Here is a 20970-nt window from a genome sequence, read left to right as displayed (position 1 = left end):
TCCCTTTTCCCTTCCTCCCGCCTCACCGTCTTCGTCTCCGGCCAGCTCGCTCGTAACTGTCAGGAGAACATGAATCTCGCACAAGCTCGCTCAATTCTCGCCAAAGACTACAACTTTGCAATCACGAAGAACGAAGGCCTCGTCAATTCGCTCTCGATTTTCACTTGGAACCTCGCTTCTGACCCTGGTGAGCCTTCCATCCTCGATCCCTAGGAACTCCTGCTAACGGTGTTGGAGGTTTCTCAGTTCCGGAGGGCGAGGAGAAGAAGAAATCGAGTCAAGTTCGATACTTTGAGAATTTGGGAGTGTACCTGATCTCGATGGAGACCAAACTCTCCTCGGAGAAACAACTAGAGAGCTTTGACATTGTGAGTACTAGCCGCTTGTCAAGTCCGCGAGAATGGGGAGAACTGAGAGCTTCGAGTTTAGATGGATCGCCCTCAGGGTTTTGATCTCGGAAGGATGTTGGTTGACGGGGGTATTCACGAAGCAGTGGGTAAGTCTGTGATCGTCTGTTGGACACGATGGAAGAGCGGGAACACGGTGACTGATGTTGTACTCGATCAGAAACCTTACGAAATTCGGAAAATTTTCAGAAAAAGGTGAAACTTTCACAGATCCCCGGAATCGGTTCGTTCGCTTCTCGCTCGCAGGATCCTGTTTGAGTTTGCCCTGACTCGATAGCGCTTTTCGCTGAATCGTTAGATCGTGATTTGGTCGGGAAACTGCTTGGAGTTGGAATCACGACTCCCGAACAGCTCAAGTTCGATTTGGAGAAAGACTCCAACGATCGCGTCTGGAAGTCAGGACATCAAGTCGACGAAGATTCTCAACTCGCATTCTTGACGTCGGGACTTAGCATTGAGTCGTGAGTTTGACGATTTTCTCGGATATTTCGCGAGAAACTAATTTTGCTCGATTCACCAGATCAATCGATGCAGAAGGGAGCAATCTATTCCTCAACATTCTTCGATTGTACTTGAGTAGAGATGGTCCTCAAGGAGTCGAAGGGGTCATCTCGGTCGAGCAAACTGGAGCGTACGTCGATAACCTGATTTCGCTCGAATTCTTGCCTTTCTATTCTCGAAGACTGAACTGACAGTTTCACTGTGTGCTCTCTCTGGCATTGGACGTGGTCGTCTTGTTGATGGCGGTATCAAACTCATCATGTCGAAGGAAGAATGGGCGGAAGAGGAGACGGATCACTTAGTCAAATGGTTGGAAGTTGATCGATGTGAGCCTCCCCTTCTCTCCTTACTATGTTTGGGTAGAAGCTACAGAGCATAATGCTAACACTCCGGTCAACATTAGCGAATGCTACGACGGCAACGAAGGCTCAACCGGGCTACCTACCGAAACCACTCGTCTCTAAGATTCTCGTCTCGAAGGGAATCCAAGCTACCGATCACTCGGCCCTCCCTGTCAAGTCTTCGACTCTTGACGGACTCGTCTACATTCAAGGAATCCATACTTTCGAGCACAAAAACTATTCGGTGACTCTCTACCTCGCGGACTCGAAAAACATCATCGCTACTCGCCTGATTACTCGTTCATCAACTGTTTACAAGGAAGCACTCTGCCAAATTGCACTCGAAAGGTACGTTGTCCTCCTCGTACGCGTTGGAAGTCTAAACGCGTAAAGTTTTTGACAAAATTTGGCTCTTCCTCGACAGAAACCTCGTCATCCACCCATCAGGAATCTACACAAAGCAGGATTGGCTCAGTGGAGGATCACCTCTGAGTGTAGTCGAGGAGAAGGAGGTTTTTGAGAAGTATCTCCAACGCCGTTTCGTTCGTAAGTGATTTCCGCGCAAACGTTTCTCCTCGGATCGTCAAATTGACTCGTCTTGCGTTCTCAGCCGCGATAAGCAGAAACTCCGACATTGGCGTCGACTACCTCCCTTGGAGTGGGGCTACCGCCGCGGAGATTGAAGAGAAGGAGGCAGCGTCGTCGACGAAGGAGAAAGGACAGAAGAAATTGAAAACGGTGTCGAAAGGAAGGGGGAAAGGAGAGGGGAAGGGGAAGGGGAAAGGGAAAAAATCCAGACAAGGAGAAGGAGAGGTAGAGAACGAAGGAAAGGCGAAGGGGAAAGGAAAACGAAAAGCGATTACGGATGACGAGGAGGAGGAAGAAGCACCGACGAAGAAGAAAGGTCGAGGGAAGAAGGACTCGGGGTCGGGGTCGGGCGCAAGAAAGAGGTCTGTTGTGGAGGAGGAGGAGGTCGTCTCAGTAGCTCTCACGACCAAACGACAGAAAACGAATGCGGCGAAGAAAGGGGAAAAGTGAACGTTTTGACTTGTTGGCTACAATTGCAACGCATGGCCATGAGCTACACAAGGAGGATAGAGAGCTTCCTGAGAGATCGTCGAGAGAGCGTTTGTGAGAGAAGACGAAGAGACGAAGGGAAAGGAGACTTGTTCTCATCGAAAACGAAGGAAAACGAAACCGAGCTCATTTCTTCGCAGATCGGAGAACGGTATCGAGTTCGAGGGGAGATGAGGGCGATATATCGAGGTAGAAGTCGTTTCGAAAGTGGAGAGCTATGGGAGAGGTTGGGGAAGAGTCGTCAAATCGAAGGGAGGTTGTTCTGACCCAAGTCGATGACCGGAACGAGAAAGCCTTTGATTCCATCCCTTGAACCGCTTATCGGGTGTACGTTAGGTCGCGGAAGAGAGCTAGAGCTGAGATCTGGTTCGAGTGGGTAGGCCAGGGGAGAGACTGGAGAGGGGAGTGAGCGAAGCGATCTGAACGAGATGAATTCGAGGCGGTGTCAGAGGGTGAAGCTTAGCCGATTCGAGCGGTGTCGACTTCGAGTCCATAGTAGTCGCTTGTATGAGCTCCCCGTAGTAGGTTTATCGAGATTGGAAGAGCAGAAGGAGAGGAGGACGAGGCCAAAGTTCGTTGGGGGGAAAAGAGGCTATGAATATCGCGTGACGAACGAGGACAGTGCGTTGGAACCTCGGGGAAGGTCGACGAACGCTCGGGTGGGGAGAAGTACGGCGAAAGTCGGGTTGGGGACAAAGGGAGGGCTATAAAACGGGAGAGGAAAGCGATTTCACCCCTTTCTTTCCTTTCCATCACTTCTTCCCCCTTCCCTTTCTCTCTCTCTCTCCTTTCACACCAACCGAGAGTAGTTGGACCCTCACTCGATCATGAGTGACTTCAACACTCTCACTTTTACTCCTCAAGGGATCGGAGGGAAACCAAAGTGAGTTTCCGGTTCCTCTCTCTCACTTTCGTCGGCTTCGCCTTCGAGGGATGACAGGCAGTCGCTGACATCGTTGATTCTGCTAGAAACTCGCTGCGCCCGGTTACACAATTACATCTCAAACTATCGTGCTGCCGCCGAGACAACAATCTCTCAAACTTCGGTGAGTCTCCATCATCGCTCGCTCCTTTCTTCGCTCGCGAGGCTCATGACAATATTTCCCTCGAACGCGTTGCTAGCCTCGAGTCTGTTCTGGGATGCCGATTCGGAACCCGTCGACGTTGACGAGGAATTGAAATCAGTAAGCTTCCCTTGTCTCTCGCCGCGTGAGACCCTCGCTGACGGTGTGACTGGGCTTCCGAGTCTCGCAGTTTGATTGATTGTCATGTTTCGGACGAGTTTACGTGCCGGAAGGTCGCCCTTGCTTTTAGCCCTGTGCTTCTAGTTGACCATACGATAGTTTCTGAAATTGTATGACAGTCCAACCCCGAATCTTGATCGCCTTCTTGGAGGCCTTGATCGATTACCGCACCTTCGCACCTTCACCCTCACATACCTCTACTTCGAGCTGGGTGATATCTTCGACTTTGGCCGAGCCGAGGAGGAATTCTGCGCAACAAAGGGTGACTTTCATCATCACCTCCCGATGCTTCAAGGCGCTGTTGAACTATCATCAATGGAAGCTTGGCGACTTCCTTGCGGTCGCACGGTTTCGGAGTCATCCAGGAGCTTACCGGAGTGGAGGAACGAATCCGAGCAGCCGGACTCGTCGCCGAGAGTAACGTTTCGGAACTCGTCGAAGAATTCCAGTTCCAGGTCCTCGAATTCTTTAACCGAGCACTCGGGGATCTCTACTTCAACGGTCGCAAGGATCCGTTGAGATACGCTCTTTCTCTCTTCAAAGAACATGGATTTGACATCAACAGACTCGAAATCAATCTCGACGATGATTTCGACCGGGAGGATCTCGAATGGTTCGTAGTAGAATTCGAAAACTTTGCCAGGTTAGGATCTCGTTATCGTTATGGGTACGGATTGAGGTTCAAGACAGAAACGGGTTCTACTGGATCGGAGCAAGAGGAAGGAGAAGAACAGGAAGAGGAAGGGAGCCTCGTCGGATCGGATCAGAATTTTGGGAGAACCGACTCGGAGGATGACCTGTAGGGCTAGAGAAACGCAAAGGTTCGTACGATATTCTCTCTGATGTATCGGCTTGTTCGCTAATTTGTCTGACCAAGCGTTTAGAGCCGCTTCACTTTCGATTTCAATGCAACTTTCGTCGTTTTCTGCTATCCCCCTCTCTCCACTCTCGCCTCGTCAAGCGCTCGCCTTATTGTCCTCAGCGAATCCTTTGAGCGTGAACTCAACCTTGATTGCAACCAGTCCTCATCAGCAATCCAAATTCGCAACTTTCGTTCTTCCGAAGTCAGTGATCTGCTTCTTCCTCGGTTTCGCCTAGTCACTCGCGAGAGCTGCTTTTCACTTGGGTCCCCTTCTCGTGTATAGGAAATCGAACTGAAGTTGGAAAAGAGAGGAGAATCAGGGCAGAGCTTCGGAACAATACGTTTGAGCTTTCGAGCTCACTCGTCGAACGAGCGTCGTTACCGCTTCCTCCGCACGATCTGAATCTTACTTAACTGCTTTCGTCCTTCGAAACCTGTTTGAACTTTCTCTCCGAGTGTGTGACGCCTTGAGTAGTCGAGAGGAGCGGATTGACTCGGAGTCGTTCAAAAGCGAGAAAGTGAGACGAAGGCTTCCGGATCCGGCCGAACGAAGTCGATCGAACGCTCCGACGTGTCTTCCATCTCAGCGGAGTAGTCAACAAAGAGAAAGCAGGGGAAAAGAGAGGAGAGAGTTTCGTGCGAAACTCCTTTTTCACAGCTTTCGTCCTCTACCTCGCACTCGCCTCCCGAAAATCCTACTTGCGACATTCGAAGCGAGTCCTGATCACTCTCATCGCCGACTACAATCAACGCTCTCATCCTATCCTGATCCGGAACGGCTTTCGTCCAACTCCTCTCTCTTCATCCTCTTCGACTCCGCAATCAAGAACACAACGTCGATACCGCTCGAGATTCAGTCAATCAGCTCCGAGGTACGTTCCACATCTCGGGTCGCTCGCTCTATTCCGTCGCCGACACCAATCCCGTTGTTGGATTCTTGATCTCTTAGGTTGATCACAGCACTGTCGGAGGACGCTCACGTACTCTACAGAGCACCGAACTATTCGAAAAGGTAGGCATGCTCCTCTCAGCGAAGAACAATCAACTCTTAACCTTTTGAAACTGAACTCTCTCCCGCTCGCGAACAGGTCGAAATGGATTCCCTCTCTCGCTTGCCCATTGAACTCCTCGACCTCATCTTCGAACTCGCGAACCCGGTTACGTTCTGGGGCTCAAAATTGACAACTCGTCCAATCTCCAAGTCTCTCCTCGTTTCGCAAGAACGAGCACTTTATCGCACGGTCATCATTCACTCGTGGGAAACGATCACCCTGCTCATTTCTAAGCTATCGCCTATTCGACACAAAGGACAATACGTAAGGAACCTCCGATGGAGCTATCTGGGATCTCTGCGACCCGGAACATACGGTTGTCGCGCAATTTTGTCCTATTTGCCGAATCTGCTCGAACTCGATTTCGATGGCGACGAAGCCACCACCATCGAGTTCTTGAGACTACCAGAACTTCTACCTGCACTTCGGGTCTATCGCCTACCCAATTCACCTCTAACTCTCGCCATCGTTGAACGTTTGAAACAAATTCCCACTCTCCGCCTCGTCGAAGTATCCTCAGTCCAAGTCATGGAGGAGGAGGAGGAGGAGGAGGAGGCGCAAACGTCAAAGACAGCTCGCCAAGTGCTCCAAGTTGCGATCCGATCTGATTCCGCTCCGACCGCTCCAGCTACAGCTCGACTTCTCCGGTTCTTCCCCACGGCGTCCATCTCTTCTCTCGACGTCCAGATCCACCATCTAGTCTCTCTGCTTCCCTTCTCGACATGTTCGATACAAAACTTCTGTCCCTGCGCCTCCACGTGGGGTTACCTTATTTCCCTCAAGAAGAAATCGACCAACTCCTTCCCCGATTCTCGAATCTTCAGGACGTCCACCTCGACCTTCGCTTCGTATCAACTTCGTTCCAGACCCATCTTCTCAACCTCTCTAGTCTTATCTCCCTCGGTCTCTCCTACTCAGGTCCCTGTTATGAAGAACAACAACGTCCGAATCTGGATCAACTCCTGGAAAACCTTCACCTCTTACCGCGCCTCCGCGTCCTTACTCTCGACTTCGAAGCATGTCAAGGCATGGAGGATTTCGAGATTCGGGAAGCCGAGGAAGATTTCAACTACCGGGAGAGGTTTTGGGGTTAATCTAGACGATGAGGGGTCGGTCGTTATGAGCGATCGGGAGCTCCCTTGGGCTCTTACACTCTCGGAGCTCTCGGACATTCTACCGCAAGTCATCGCAATGGAGAAGAAGGCTCGAGCAAACGGTCTCATCGTCAAAAGTAATCTCTGGCATTTAATCGAAGTTTTCCAGCTCGCCATCCTCGAATTTTACAATCGAGCAGTCGGAGCACTCTACTACCGCGGTTTCAAGCAATCGTTGAGACATGCCCTCACTCTCGCCAAAAAGGAGGGAATCGACATCGACAGACTCGAAGTAAATCTCGACGACGACTTCGACTGGGAGGATCTCGAATGGTTCGAGGTCAAACTCAAAGTCGGCAGAACGACGAATTGTCCTGTATACGGATTGAGGCTCAAGATAAAATCGGATTATGGAAACTCAGAGGTAGAAGAAGAGAGCGATCGTTCGGAGTAGAGTGATTATTCGGATCACAGTCGGGAGTCTCAGGAGAGCTGAGGAACAATTGTGTGAGTACTCTGTGTCTACATCTCTTACGCTCTTGGATGGCCTGCTGAATTCCTTCGAAAGTTTAGCTGCGACTTATGTCTGAAGGTTATCTCTGCAATTATCTATGTTCCCTCTTTCTTGTCTCCGTCATGCCTTCCTTTAGGCGCCACGAGCTCAGTGCTCCATTGTTCCAGATTCACTCGATTGACACACGCATCCTTTGGCTCAAGTTTGAACGGTGTTGTTCCCGCTGAGCGACGACTGCTTCCTTTCAAAACTGTTCACGGGGTTTTAGGTAGGCTACACCAAGGACGATTCCCTGAGCACTCTGCAGTACTGCAGCTCGAACGATCGGACGGAGACAGGAGTAACGGCGAGGCAAAAAAGACAAATCGACTGATTCGCGTTCATTATCCCACGGTTTGCTCGGGCGCCGTGTCCTGCCAGAGAGGGCTGCGTTCTGTAGCTTCGAATCGTGTACGGAAGACCCGAAGCCGACGAACTGTCGCAGAGCGCTTGAGAATAGCGAAGAAGACTCCTCTGGTTCAATCTTTCGATGCCGTCCCGCTCCGCTGCTCTCATCGCCGGAGTCCCGGCGCAGTTCGACAGTCAGGCGAAATACTCCTAAGCTTCGTAAAGTGTTCGATTCGGTCCCTACCCTTTAAAAGAGGCAGAACGAGAGGTCAGGCAGAAAACGATTCTTTCGCCGGAGCTGACGAAGCCCGTGGGACCATTCGAATCTCCGAGCAGGTCCTTCTCCCAGCACTTTGCGAGTGATATACTGCACTCCCAGCAAGAGCAACGAAACAGCTGGATGAGAGGGTTGGTAAAGATGAGTGAACTTTTGTGGACGAGGTCGAAGGAGGGAGTGACAGTCGGATCCAGCTAGGGCGTATCAATGAGCGTTCATTAGTGCTGCAGTACGGTCTATTTGTCATATAGTCGTGTTCGATCTGAAGAGTCCACATCTAAACCCTCTCCCCGAAATTCCTCATCTCCTTTCCCTTCTCCCCTCTCTCCCCTCGCCTCCGACTCCTCGCACTCCATGTCTTTCCGCCCCTCACTCCGACTCCTAGCGCTCCAATCGGGAATCACATCAATCCCGTTGAATGCGACTTCGGAAATCGCGAAAGAGTTACTACCTCCTTTAGCGCTCTATCGTCGGTTATTGAGGGTACATAGGAAAGTGTTACCGATCGAATTGAGGGTTATGGGGGATGATTACGTCAAGGTCAGTCCCTTCAGCTCTCTCTTTGCCTGAGGTGGTCGAGGTGGGCGCCACAAAAACCTCGACTCTCCTCGAGCGATCCGAATGCATCCGATGAACAGAAAGCTGACGGGATGGGATGGGTGAACAGGCAGAATTCAGAAGAACTAGATCGACAGATAACCCGCTACATATCGTGGGGTTCTTGTCGGAATGGAAGAAATATTTAGATTTTCATGAATCCCAATTACCCTCTACCTCCTTCAGCTCTTCCTCGTCTTCAGCGGCGGATTCAAAGTCACTACCTGGACAAACTTTAGATCCTTCCATTCTTGAATCCGTACGTCCCCTCTCTCCTCCTCTCCCTTCTCCCTCGAACTCAATCGACTGACCCGTGAGACCGGAAACCTTGTGTGAGAATACAGTTGTCAGCTGAACAAATCGGACAACTGTACGAGTTGTTCCAAGCGACGAAAGAAGTTTACATGACGGAAGAAGAGAGGAAGAGGATGTTGGAGGAGAAGGGACAAACGCAAGAAGGGATTCCGACGGGGGAAGTCGTGCCGGATTTGGGGAAGGGTAGGGGGGAACGAGGGCCTCAGTAGAGGAGTTCGGTTGAAAAAAAGAAGAAAGATATCGCAGTACTGAGAAAGAAACGGGCGTGACAGAGAAAGAAAAGAGACAATGTTTCGGGTTTCTATTTTCTCGCGCCTACAGTCCCTTGGAAAAAGCCCCGGTTCGATTTGCTCCTTCAAGCTCAGTCTACCCACACCCTTCGAGCTCGGTCGAAGGCTCCTCTGTCTCTCTATCGTAACCCAATCGAAAAACGGTAAGTTTATTTTCTTTTTCATTCGGATCCCATCCCATCGAAGTTTTCCTTTCTATCGTCTATCTCCACCATAAACCCACCCACCTAATCCATACCTAACTCCAAATCCCACCGCACTCCCGATACACTGAATCCCAATCAAACACCAACACAATTTATCCTCCCTCGTTTTCCCTCTCCAAAGTAGGATCAAATTCAAGATCGTTAGGTTCGTACATCCTTCCACCTCACCCCCACCCTCTTTACTTCTCCTCAATCCTACTAATCCGACCTTCTCCGCCGCGAGAAGGATTCCCACCCCAATCTTCTCCCTCGTCGTCCGTAGATTCCTCGGTCTCACAACCGCCCAACTCGGCTCCAATAACCCACTCTTTTCATCGAACCTGGGTAGTCGGTGACGGGGACAAGGTACGAACCCAAACAATTGAGGACACGAGTAGAGGAAATTGAAGATTTGGGGGAGGAAGAAGAGCAAGAGGGTTTTTGAATAGTGGGATAAGATCGAGGTTACGGCGAAGGACATGCCGGAGAAATAACAGAATGTGTCTCCGATGAATGCCCGGGATGGATACCTAGTCGAGTGAGCGCGAGCGAGCGAGACTAAGTAAGTTGACTGCAGGAGCGTGCTCGTAAACGAGTTCCAGGGAGAGAAGGGAGCGAGGAGGAGATACGAAGGGAGCAAGACGTACCAATTATGCTTAAGCAACCCGAAGCAGACCCCAACGAGCGGTAACATGAAATACAAACTAAACAAATGTCGATCCTCCAACTCGCTACTCCCGTTACTGAACCCGAATGACCAAGGTCCCATACTCTCCACTTGCTTAACGAACGCTTCTGGGAGGTTTGAGAGGAGGGAGGAAGGGAGCAGGGAGAGAAGAAGCGAGGGAGAGAAGGGAAGGTAGAGGAGGTCGTTGAGGATTAGGGAGAGGGAAATTATTAGGGCTTGAGAGACCTACGCACGCAACCGACAGGATTCAGTAGGAGGAAGGAGATATGGGAGGAGAGGAGATGGGATGGGATAAGCTTACTTCGACCCCATTGATTCCGGCGAGAATGTTTATAGAATTTGTACAGAATGTCGAGAGGAGTGACATGTAGAGATAATACATCCAACCTGGGGGAGTGAACGTAGATGAAGCGTCAGGTCAATCACTTGTATGCTAGTAAGGAGAGAGAGAAGAGAGGATGAGAGAGAAAAAAACGAACCGAGATGTAAAACTCCATTTGTTGAAACTACATTTAATAATATCCTGAGACCGAATAGGTTGGGGATTACTACGTCGGTTACTCCGTGTCCTGCTGCGTAGGTAACTAGGAGAGGTACGCTCGCAATCACTGTATGATCCTCAAACTCCCAAGATTCAGTTTTCTTGCTCGGACCCGAATTACGCTGGGAAGAGAGAGAGAGAGAGAGAGAGGAGAACGTACGGGGTATAGGTAATTTAAACCTCCATCTTATATCGAATACATCATCGCAAAAACCCAAGAAAATCGCGATCAACAAACTCAACAAACTTGCCAAATAACTCGAAAACGAGTGATGTGGGAAATTTAGGGATCCCTCTAGAGTCGTCGTCGTCGTTGTCGAATAACCTCCTCCTCCTCCTCCTCCTCCTCCTCCTCCTGAGGTCGTTGTTGAGAAGTCGGAGGAAGAGGAGGACGATGGGAGAAGAGAGGAGAGATAGGGAAGTGGAGCGAAAAGTGATAAAAGGAGAATATAAACGCTCGCACCAATAACTCCTGTAGCTTCAGGTCTAGTCCCTTCTCCCATTATCAGCTCTCATCTCCTCTCTACCTTCCAAGTGAGAAAGTGAACGTACATCCATTTCCGACCAGGTAATTCCTCCTCCTCTTCTCCCTCCCGAACTTCACCCTCTTGAGGCTCAGAGTCCGGTTGGCGAGTGAAACCGGGTTTCAACATATCCCTACCCCTCAATCCCTTTTCGATCAAATCATTAGAGAGGAAAGGGACGAGTTGAGAAGTGAGGAAATAAGCGAGAGACGAGAGGAACAGAGAAAGGAGGAGAGTTAGGGTTGGTTCATTCGAGGGCGAGTTTGATTGTGTTGGATTCGGAGGAGGAGGTATGACGGCGAGAGTCATGTGAGGTGCCAAGAGTACCGAAGGAAGGTATGAGAGGAGAAGAGGGAAAGAAAGAGATGATGATGAAGGGAAAGGGAATTCGGATTCGTGGGGAGAGGAGCTCTTCCCTTCCTCTCTCACAGAACGACAACTGCATTCTAGGCAACCGACAGTGACGGATCAAATAGACCGATCAAGCGGGCGCGCGCAAGGAACTCTCAAGCATTCGACCGCGACTTCCTCCTCTCCTTCTCGCGTGTCATCATCAATTCCTCCTTTCCTCTCTCTCCCGGTCCCTAACGCAAGTATGACTGGGAGTCATCACCACGTGCAACTACCAATCCACGACGACCATGATCACGACTCGGATCCAGAAGATAGGACCGCCGAGGATGAAGCACCGAATGGAGTGGGAAGTAGTAGGAAATTATTGTTACAGGTTTCATTGTTTGCGAGTTTAGGAGTCTTTTTGTTCGTACGTACACGAAACTCTTCGTTTGGGTTGGTGAAAAGAATGAGAGCTGAGCTGAGGTTTTTTTTGGAGTTTTTCGCAGGGTTATGATCAGTCTGTCTTTACTTTCTTTCTCTCTCTGTCGTGTACAGAGTCCAGTACTGATATAGACGACATTGCGATGTAGAGGAGTCATGTCCGGTATAATCACCGGTTCGTCTCCTTCCTCTCCTCTTTCTCCCATCCCCCGCTCTCTCTAACGCCCTCCTTCGCGCGTTAGGTCCCTATTTCAAAGCCTATTTCCACCAACCTACCCGCTTCGAGCTCGCGACGATGGTCGCAATCCTCGAAATCGGAGCTTTCATTACCTCTATCCTCGCCGGAAGAGTCGGAGACATTTTCGGAAGGAGGGCGACTATACTGATGGGAGCTAGTTTGTTTACGGTCGGAGGAGTGTTTCAGAGTTGGTCGAATGGGTTTAGGATGATGGTACTTGGAAGGGTACTCGCTGGGAATGGAGTTGGGTTTTTGAGGTACGTTGAACGAGAATGAACGAAGAACGAGGACTTTCCGCTTTGGCTGATGCGTGTCTTCGTTGTTTCTCGGGCTGCGTACAGTATGGCAGTACCGGTTTACCGTAAGTCACTCTGTCTGTCCCGAGAAGCACTGAAAACGATGGCAATTGGGTAAAGCTCGGAGCTGATTCTTTCGTTTCCCTTCCTTCGCTCGTAGAATCCGAAATCTCTCCAGCTGAACATCGAGGTAGACTGGCTTGTATCGGTAAGCTCTCTCTCCTTTTCGCTTCTCGAAATCAAACCTGCCTATCGAGCTGACCTTGCTTTCTTCATTTTTTCGTTCAGAATTCACTTTGAATATAGGTAGAACTCTCTCTTCTCTCGCCGATCTCTCTCGTGAGGTCCAATGGGAAAGACTGACACCCTGTGTTCTCTCGTCTCTACGTAGTCGGCTATTGTTCTTCCATCGCAAGTTCAACGTTTCTCCTTCTTCCTCCGTGAAGTGAACACTCACTTCGTCTCTCGTTTCTCATATAGTGGATTGATTATTTCTCCTCTTACCTAACCTCTGACCTATCGTGGCGATTCCCTCTCTTCATCCAATGCATCATCGGTCTAATCCTCGCGATCGGTTCCTTCTTCATCCCTGAATCTCCTCGTTGGTTACTCGATATGGACCTCGACGACGAGGGCATGAGTGTGTTGGCAGATTTGCATGGGGATGGGAACCCGGAGAACGAGAGGGCGAAGGAAGAGTTTAGGGAGATTAAAGAGAATGTGTTTTTGGAGAGGGAAATGGGGGAAAGGAGTTATAGGAGTATGTGGAAGAGGTATAGAGGGAGAGTATTGCTGGCCGTTTCGGCTCAAGCGTTCGCTCAACTCGTGAGTCTCCCACTCCACTTACTCATTCAAAAGAAAGAGAGGTTTTGCTTCGCTGCCCGCCCAGAAACCGAAAGGAGCGACAGTACTGACTGATGAATGGATGTGTCACTGCGTTTAGAATGGTATCAATGTAATCTCGTATTACGCTCCATTGGTATTCGAATCAGCAGGTTGGATCGGTAGAGACGCAATTTTCATGACTGGAATTAATGGAATCAGTACGTCCTTCTCCCTTCTCCCCTTCTTTCCTCTCTTCCTCCCTCGCGAGGGCGAGGGGACAGTTGTAACTGACTGAGTGGAGCGAATTGAGTGAAAAAAGTTTACGTATTGAGTACGATCCCAACTTGGTACCTCGTCGATACTCTCGGGAGACGAGTCATTCTCCTCTCCGGTGCAACCGTACGTCCCCTCTCCCTCTCTCCCTCTCTCGTACTCCTGAACTTCGGCAACAGACACTGAAAGAGTAGGGAAAATGTTTGGATGATCTATCTATAGGCAATGGCGATCGCTTTAACTTTGGTTGGATTCTTCCTCTATTTGGATCAATCTTATACTCCTGTGGCGGTCGTCACGAGCGTCATCGTTTACAATGCGGCGTTTGGGTACTCTTGGGGGTCAGTTCCAGTTCCCTATTCCCTCTCTCTTCTCTCGCTCTCTAGAGACTTTTTCTCCCAATTCTCTCTCACTCTCGGGTTGCGTCAGCGAGGGAGAACCGAGAAGGAAAGATGGTATGCTGATGCCAAGATGGGAATGAGAATAACTGTAGACCGATCCCGTGGTTGTACCCTCCGGAGATTTTACCGAATGCGTTTAGGGTTAAAGGAGTTAGTTTGAGTACGGCTTCGTGAGTCCTCCTCTCCTCGCTCGCTCTCTTTCCTTCTTTCTCTACTACTACGAGGTCGTTTCGAGTTGGGGAGGAAGCTGATTGAGTGCTCTCTGTTTCGAATCGTAGGAATTGGGCATTCGTATGTGTCTTTTCTCTCTCTCTCTCTGCTCTGCTCTGTTCTTAGCGAGAGCACGACCGACTGACGTTTCATCTTCTTGCCCTTTACTTACTCCTTCTCTCTCTCTCTCGTAGAATTTCCTCGTACGTCCACCCTCTCTAGTCCCTTCTCTTCTCCTATGCTCAATCACTGACATCGAGGAGCTCGTTCGCACCTCGCTTTCTCTCTCTCTCTCTCTCTCTCTCTAGGTCGGTGAAGCAACTCCAATCTTACAAGAAGCGATTCGTTGGCGCTTGTATCCGATGCATGCAGGGTTCTGTGTCTTGTCGTTCATTTTGGTTTATTTCACGTATCCCGAAACAATGGGAGTTCCTTTGGAGGAAATGGGTAAGTCTCTCGCTCCTCTCTCTTTCTTTCTTTCCTGCTCTCTCTCTCTCTCTTTTTGCTGGATGAGTGAGAAGTCCTCGGGAGACTCGATCGGGAACCTCGTTTTCAAACTCAACCTTCGTTCGTTCGGTTCATTTTGCTCACTCACTCACTCACTCTCGTTTCGTTCGCTCGTTTCCAGATGAATTGTTCGGGGACCAACCCCTTCGACCTCTTCTTTCTTCCACCTCTCATCATTCCCTTCCTGGACTCGACGGAGCTCCACTCCGTCGTTCAATCTCTCATCCCGGATTCAGACGCGGACAACCTCACGAACATTCTTCGGAATCTGAACCTCCGAAACTCGCTCATCGACCTCGAAGACACGAGAGAACTCTTTCGGGCAGTGCGTCGCTACCGGGCAAAGGAGGACCAGGGGTGGAGGGAGTGAGGGAATGGTGGAAACATGGAAGGCAGGGGAGTGCGAGTCAGGTGAGTTTGAATGGGAGCAGCACGGGAGGAAGAGCGAGTAGACCAGGAACGCCAGGACTCGGAGGAACGAGGAGGAATTATCAGAGTGTTAGACAGGACGCGACGACGACGAGTGAGGATGAGGATGAAGAGTCGGCGATTGCGAGATAAAGAAACGAAAGAAGGGGTTCTCGTCGATTCGTGCTGTGGATGTAGATAGTTTCTTCCCCTTTTCTCTCTCTCGACTCTTTCTGCTGCTGTTCTATCGCATCGACCTCGACACCTTTCTCTACCAAGCGGGAGCTGGAAACTCCTGATTCTTCTCACATTTTTTCGAATTTTGTTTTTCTAGATTTACTTTTTTCTCTCCCTTTGTTCATATTGTTTCTCTCTACCGAATGGTCACACCCTGAAGTTGTGCCCTCACGAAGACCCGCGAGAAATTCCGTATCTTACCTCGGCTACAAACTCGCGAGTCGCCGGTTTTAGACGTTCTTCTTCTCTCCCTTCTTCCACCTTCCTCAGCACTTCAAGATGTCGCTCCTGCGCGTCTTCCTCCGACCTACCGTACTCTCCTCCTCCTCCTCCTCTTCTCGTTTCCTCAGCCGCTCCACCCCCACTCTTCAACAATCGTTTTCAACCTCCTCTTCCTCCCTCTCGAATGGCACGACGGGTCAAGCACCCTCGATCGATAACTTGACGGTGTTTGGTGCCGGGTTGATGGGAGCTGGAATTGCGCAAGTTGCGGCGATGAATGGAGTCAAGGTGGTTATGACGGATGTTAGTGAGAGGGCTTTGGAGAATGGGTTAGTTCTATACTCTCTTTCTTTAATTGGACTCCGTCTCGGGGCGTTCGAGTCAGTTGGAACGAGAAGGAGAAAAAGAGGAGAGGAGAGACACACTTCCGCTCGAGCTTGTTTCGACGTTCAACTCTCTTTTCGCTATTAATGAACTGACTGGAACTGTGCGTGTGACGGGGGTTTGTGTAGACGTTCAATCATTACGAAATCCCTCACCCGTATCGCTCGCAAAAAACACGCCGACGATTCAACCGCCCAACAAGCCTTCATCGATTCCGTCTTCTCGAACCTCTCGACCACTACTTCCGCGCAATCTGCCGTCGCTTCTTCGGATCTCGTAATCGAAGCGATTGTCGAACACCTCGAAACTAAACAAGAGTTGTTCAGAAGATTGGACGAGTTGAGTCCGAAGGAAACTAGGTTCGCGAGTAATACGAGTAGTTTGAGTATTACGAAGATTGCGGAGGGAGTTAGTGAGAGTAGGAAGACGAGGTTTGCGGGGTTTCATGCGTTCAATCCAGTACCGCAGATGAAACTCGTGAGTCTCATACTCTCACTTTAATTGCGAGAGAGGATTGAGCTCAGACGATTGAGTGGTTTTAATGAACAGGTTGAATTGATCGCTACGGAGAAGACTGATTCACAAGTAATGCAATCCCTCCTCGAACTCTGTAAACGAATGAAGAAATCCCCAGTAACTTGTAAAGATACTCCTGGGTACGTCCTCTCCCTTCCCTCTCTCCCTTCTCCTTCTCCCTCCTTCTTGTCGAGGCTGACTCGTCCGGAGTGAGTGAGGAATAGATTCATAGTGAATCGATTATTGGTACCTTACATGTTGGAAGCGATTAGGATGTACGAGAGAGGAGATGCGACAGCGGAGGATATCGATACGGCGATGAAATTAGGCGCGGGATTACCAATGGGTACGTCTCCCTCCCCCTCATCTCCTCATCTCTCCTCTTTCTCCTACTAACCTCATTCTTGTCGGTTAGGTCCTCTCGAATTATCAGACGTTCGTTTTCTCCTTTTCCTCTCTCTCTCCCTCTCCCGCGCGCGCGAATACTGATACCTCCTTGAGAAACGGACGGAGGGAAAACAGTTTGTAGGATTGGATACCCTCTCTCATATCGCCCGAGGTTGGAGACAAGAACGAGTCGAAACTGGAGAAATCGACTCGAAAGCAGTTGAAGAAGTGGACGTATTGGAAGAGTTGGTAAAGGGGGGTAAGACGGGGAGGAAAAGTGGTGAAGGGTTCTTCAAATGTGAGTCTTCGACTCGATCTCGTGTGATGTGGGGACTTGACCGATAGTTTGTGAGAGGGAAACAGACTAAGATGAGAATTGGGGTGTGAAGGTTGTTGTGAGTTTGATTTGCTTGTACAGAGAGAAGAGTGAAACGATAAGATCCCAGTTAGCAAGAGCCATCAAGCACGAAAGCGCTGCCGGGAAGAGCAGAAGATGAGTTCTCGAGGGACTGGATTTTCATCGGTTTCGAAGTTGTTTCGCGTCAGCTACTTCTTTGGTTCGCGACGAGGAGTCACTTGACTCGTAGCTGCTCCACAGGTAACACGGCATCCCCAGAGGGCAGCGAGCCGTTTGACGAAGCAAACGAGGAAGACAACTGGGAAAGCGGCGCTGGAAGATCTCGCAAAATCAAGACAGTCCGTAGAGTAAGTTCCAGTCAGGTAGATTACAGTATCTTTCTTGCGCGTTGATGCGTCAGTTGGATATCGATAATAAACATCATTTTGGAACCTCAGGAGGGGGAGAAAAGGGAAGAAAAAAGAGCAACGGCAAAACGATTCACAACCCAGCACAGTCATTCTTCGAAGAGCGCTCCACACGTCCCTCATCCCAGCGAGGTGAGTACGTAACCCAGAGAACCACAAGAATGGGACTAGACTGCACCGTTCTGTGACCACCGAGAGCGAAGTGTGGAGCGAGTACAAAGGTTTATCGCTCGCGCACTTCGGACGAGTTGCAGAAGTCAGCTTAGTCCGATTCTTGGGGCCCCCGGGTCACGCCCAGCTCTCTGGAAAGCGTGGCATGTGAAAAGTTCTTCGAAGGTGACTGTGAAGGAGAGGTCTGCGAGAAAAAGAGTGGAAAGAGGAGTGTGCGAGGGAGAAAAGGCGAAAGGGGGTTGACTCACTGGGTACCTTGACCCTCGACTCCCAGTGAGGGTGGTCGAGCTAAGAGGGGAGGATGAACAGGAGGGAATACGACGAAGACGACGAGAAAAACTGTCCCAAATTCCCTCGCACCAGTCGCACTGATGGAAAATCCGCACATGTCCTCCCTTCCCGCCCAGTGAGTCTGAACCGACTACCTCAGGAATTGGAATAGACTGCGCGTTTTCTAGAATCCTCATCCGGTCGAGCGACGCCTGTACAACGGCTCGACTGGAATCTTTAGTCTTCTAGAAAAGTCAGCCTATTCCGATTCCTAGAACAGTCGATTCATGCTCTACTGGTCGGGGAGGGAATCATGTGAAGTGGTCCATTGAGAGCGACTGCGTGGGAGGGAAGAAGTGGGCGAAGGGGAACTTGGCGAAGAAGGAACGAGTGACGAAGAGGAGTATCGACATAGACCTGAGGCCTCGTAGGAGGAGAGAGGGGTGGTTTTCTGCCGGAGAGGCGAAATTTGATTGAGAAAAGTGAGAAGAAGGGAAGAGAAAGCAGAAGAAAGGGAATTTGCGCGGTTTTTGTTTGAGGACAAAGCATGGACCTCTTCTTGCATACACTCGCTCGTTTTTCGCTGAGTTTTTCCCCCTCGTCCTTGCAAGCTTTACTTACCATCTTCTGTAGCTTGCGAACGGGTGCTGGCCTCGCCCGAAATCGAAGTTGCAATCCGCTTGATGAGAGGTTGAGGTCGGATCCTCGTTTCCTGAACCTTTCACTCCATTCACTCGACTCGGCCCCGACGTTATACGACTACAAAGCGCCAATAAGCCCTCAACACGCTACTCAGCTACCTTCATCGGAGTGAAACGCGTTTCATCAATTCTCATCAATAGCTCGACACCTCATTCTCCCTCAACAAATCCGGTCTCCTCAATCACCCGTGCACAGAAGCACCAACAGAGATTTAAGCTGAGATGGGTCGTCGGTTCGCCTCCGTTCGCGGGATTGACGCGTTCGGGAAAGTACGTTCATCATCATCATCTCTCTCTGCTCCTCCCTCTCTCTGTCTCGGAGAGCCAGCGAATCATAAATGCTGACTGAAGAGATGGATATACGTTTCTCGTTAGACTATGGAAGATGTCAAGATTAAAACTGGATTCGGTGGAATGTGTTGGTTCCATCTCTCCCATCTCTCTCCCTCCTCTCCTGGCTGACTGGCTGGGCTGACGCTATATTGTGGAGAGGAGGTGATTAGTGACGTTAGTGTCGTTGAGCTTGATCCTAGCGTTAACGTTGTATGAGTTTATCGATTATCGAAGAGTACATATGGTTAGTCCATCCCCTCCTCTCTTCCTCCTCTCTTCTGCGTCGCACGGAGCAGGGAGACTGATGAGTGGATGGAAATGGGTGGTGTAGGAACCATCAATAGTGGTAGATCGATCGAGGGGGGAGAAATTAGTGGTTAATTTGAACGTAACTTTCCCGAGAGTACCTTGTTATCGTCAGTTCTCTCTTCTTCCCTTCCCTTCTCTGTTGGTTATGGTAGCTGACTAGAAGGGCGGACTGGATTGATGGTGATTGTAGTGTTGAGTGTTGATATTATGGATATTTCAGGGGAACATCAAAATGGTCAGCTCTCCCTTTCTCTCACTTATCCGTTCGTGAATGTGGTTGGAAGAGAGTTCTGACGTTGAGGAATATATAGATGTGAATCATGATTTGTTGAAAACGAGGATTAGTCAAGAAGGGAAAACGATCATGGCGGCTTCGAAAGGGAAGGAATTGACTGGCGATGCAGAGAGGATCGCGAGACAGAAACAGGAGGGATACTGTACGTTACTTCTTTCTCTGTTTGACTGTATTTGCCGGCACTGATTGATCAAGGTTTTCTCGCTTCTCTAAATCTTCTCCTCCTCAAAACTCGACGAAATTCTCTCGACCACTCAACTCAACCTTTCGACACTCGACGTTCAACTCGATCCAGGTGGTACATGTTACGGAGGAACACCACCTACAGAAGGTCCTAATCCAGGGTGTTGTAACTCCTGTGACGACGTACGAGAATCCTACGTTCGACGCGGTTGGTCCTTCGTCAACCCTGATTCTATCGAACAAGTACGTTCCTCTCCCTCCCTTTCTCCTCTGTGTCTCCTCACTGACCACTCCCGAGTGACTACTCATCAGTGCGTAGCAGAAGGATGGTCTACAAAAATCAAAGAACAATCCTCGGAAGGTTGTAACCTAGCCGGTCGAGTTCACGTCAACAAAGTAATCGGGAATTTCCATTTGAGTCCGGGGAGAAGTTTTCAGGCGAACGCGATGCACGTTCATGATTTAGTACCGTATTTACAAGGAGGGACTAAACATGATTTCGGACATGAGATTCATGGGTTCTCGTTCGCGAGTGAAACCGAGGAGGAATTCTTTAAAGGAGGAAAGAAGGGGACGAAGGGCTCGAGGGAGAAGACGAAAAAGGAATTGGGAATCGTCGATCCGTTGGAAGGGGTAAAGGCTCACACAGAGGAATCGAATTAGTTGAGTTTTCTTTTACCTCTTTCTTTGGAGGTTGATCGAGGGTGACTGATGAGTTGATCGAGTAGCATGTTTCAATACTTCTTAAAGGTCGTTTCAACTCAATTCGAGTTCTTGGATGGAAGGGAATTGAAAACTCATCAATATTCCGTAACTCAATACGAAAGAGATCGTCAGTCGTCCCATTCCCCTCTTCTCTCTCTTTTTTGAGGATGACAAAAGCTGACGAAGTGACGGTGAGAGGGGGAGTAGTATCGAACAAGAACGCACAATCGAAAGATTCTCACGGTCATCAAACTACTCATGGATACGCTGGAGTTCCAGGGTACGTCTCTCCTCTGCCTCCTCTACCTCCTCCCACCCTCTAGTTTCTATTAGCTCTCACTAAATTGACTCCGGCTCATTTCGCTCTCGCTTCCTCACTCGCGCGCGCGCAGGTTATTCTTCAATTACGAGATCTCTCCCTTAAAAGTAACTCACCTCGAAACTCGTCAATCCTTGGCCCATTTCCTCACCTCTACTTGCGCGATCGTCGGAGGAGTACTAACGATCGCAGGATTGATCGATGGGTTCGTTTATCAAGGGGGGAGGAGGTTGAAGAATGCGAGTAAGGGGGGAAGGGAAGTTAAAACTGGATTGGGATTCGCGAGCGCCGGAGGAAAAATGCTCTAGCGTCCGCGATCAAGTAGTGGGAATTCTTGACGAA

General features: G+C 49.8%; 9 protein-coding genes across 9 annotated transcripts; 8 read left to right on the top strand and 1 right to left on the bottom strand.

Moving 5' to 3' along the window:
* Nucleotides 1-69: 69 nt before the first annotated feature.
* Nucleotides 70-1099, top strand: JCM6883_005602 (uncharacterized protein; the record flags this gene model as incomplete). The annotated part of the gene is made up of 6 exons (XM_076633157.1): nucleotides 70-187; nucleotides 247-368; nucleotides 445-496; nucleotides 568-630; nucleotides 706-868; nucleotides 928-1099. The coding sequence occupies 6 exons, from the start codon at nucleotides 70-72 to the stop codon at nucleotides 1097-1099; spliced, it is 690 nt and encodes a 229-aa protein (XP_076486912.1).
* Nucleotides 1100-1286: 187 nt separating this feature from the next.
* On the top strand, nucleotides 1287-2287 carry JCM6883_005601 (uncharacterized protein; the record flags this gene model as incomplete). The annotated part of the gene is made up of 3 exons (XM_076633156.1): nucleotides 1287-1597; nucleotides 1674-1795; nucleotides 1860-2287. The coding sequence occupies 3 exons, from the start codon at nucleotides 1287-1289 to the stop codon at nucleotides 2285-2287; spliced, it is 861 nt and encodes a 286-aa protein (XP_076486911.1).
* Nucleotides 2288-3153: 866 nt separating this feature from the next.
* On the top strand, nucleotides 3154-4373 carry JCM6883_005600 (uncharacterized protein; the record flags this gene model as incomplete). The annotated part of the gene is made up of 4 exons (XM_076633155.1): nucleotides 3154-3209; nucleotides 3296-3372; nucleotides 3449-3510; nucleotides 3936-4373. The coding sequence occupies 4 exons, from the start codon at nucleotides 3154-3156 to the stop codon at nucleotides 4371-4373; spliced, it is 633 nt and encodes a 210-aa protein (XP_076486910.1).
* Nucleotides 4374-5526: 1153 nt separating this feature from the next.
* On the top strand, nucleotides 5527-7032 carry JCM6883_005599 (uncharacterized protein; the record flags this gene model as incomplete). Its single annotated transcript, XM_076633154.1, has 1 exon — nucleotides 5527-7032. One exon carries the CDS (start codon nucleotides 5527-5529, stop codon nucleotides 7030-7032), a length of 1506 nt encoding a protein of 501 aa, XP_076486909.1.
* Nucleotides 7033-8110: 1078 nt separating this feature from the next.
* SDH7 (Sdh7p) lies at nucleotides 8111-8877 on the top strand (the record flags this gene model as incomplete). The annotated part of the gene is made up of 3 exons (XM_076633153.1): nucleotides 8111-8296; nucleotides 8424-8612; nucleotides 8698-8877. The coding sequence occupies 3 exons, from the start codon at nucleotides 8111-8113 to the stop codon at nucleotides 8875-8877; spliced, it is 555 nt and encodes a 184-aa protein (XP_076486908.1).
* A 276-nt stretch (nucleotides 8878-9153) lies between these two features.
* ALG7 (UDP-N-acetylglucosamine--dolichyl-phosphate N-acetylglucosaminephosphotransferase) lies at nucleotides 9154-11205 on the bottom strand (the record flags this gene model as incomplete). Its single annotated transcript, XM_076633152.1, has 6 exons — nucleotides 9154-9673; nucleotides 9791-10056; nucleotides 10133-10218; nucleotides 10311-10439; nucleotides 10533-10858; nucleotides 10925-11205. The coding sequence occupies 6 exons, from the start codon at nucleotides 11203-11205 to the stop codon at nucleotides 9154-9156; spliced, it is 1608 nt and encodes a 535-aa protein (XP_076486907.1).
* Nucleotides 11206-11491: 286 nt separating this feature from the next.
* Nucleotides 11492-14984, top strand: JCM6883_005596 (sugar porter family MFS transporter; the record flags this gene model as incomplete). Its single annotated transcript, XM_076633151.1, has 15 exons — nucleotides 11492-11659; nucleotides 11739-11749; nucleotides 11823-11848; nucleotides 11916-12168; nucleotides 12253-12272; nucleotides 12368-12415; nucleotides 12496-12578; nucleotides 12688-13032; nucleotides 13151-13250; nucleotides 13352-13431; nucleotides 13528-13646; nucleotides 13799-13876; nucleotides 13985-13997; nucleotides 14225-14363; nucleotides 14545-14984. The coding sequence occupies 15 exons, from the start codon at nucleotides 11492-11494 to the stop codon at nucleotides 14982-14984; spliced, it is 1923 nt and encodes a 640-aa protein (XP_076486906.1).
* A 363-nt stretch (nucleotides 14985-15347) lies between these two features.
* On the top strand, nucleotides 15348-16945 carry JCM6883_005595 (3-hydroxyacyl-CoA dehydrogenase family protein; the record flags this gene model as incomplete). Its single annotated transcript, XM_076633150.1, has 7 exons — nucleotides 15348-15619; nucleotides 15803-16151; nucleotides 16224-16330; nucleotides 16415-16536; nucleotides 16606-16625; nucleotides 16713-16875; nucleotides 16941-16945. 7 exons carry the CDS (start codon nucleotides 15348-15350, stop codon nucleotides 16943-16945), a joined length of 1038 nt encoding a protein of 345 aa, XP_076486905.1.
* A 1761-nt stretch (nucleotides 16946-18706) lies between these two features.
* ERV46 (retrograde cargo receptor ERV46) lies at nucleotides 18707-20936 on the top strand (the record flags this gene model as incomplete). Its single annotated transcript, XM_076633149.1, has 11 exons — nucleotides 18707-18754; nucleotides 18860-18902; nucleotides 18988-19061; nucleotides 19149-19233; nucleotides 19317-19361; nucleotides 19438-19563; nucleotides 19717-19847; nucleotides 19917-20266; nucleotides 20333-20436; nucleotides 20517-20589; nucleotides 20702-20936. 11 exons carry the CDS (start codon nucleotides 18707-18709, stop codon nucleotides 20934-20936), a joined length of 1314 nt encoding a protein of 437 aa, XP_076486904.1.
* Nucleotides 20937-20970: the final 34 nt, after the last annotated feature.

This window comes from Sporobolomyces salmoneus, assembly GCF_050403485.1.
Source record: "Sporobolomyces salmoneus JCM6883 DNA, S_salmoneus_JCM6883_v1_ctg34, whole genome shotgun sequence".
Taxonomy (NCBI): Eukaryota; Fungi; Basidiomycota; class Microbotryomycetes; order Sporidiobolales; family Sporidiobolaceae; genus Sporobolomyces; species Sporobolomyces salmoneus.
This window is presented reverse-complemented; position numbering and strand designations above follow the sequence as displayed.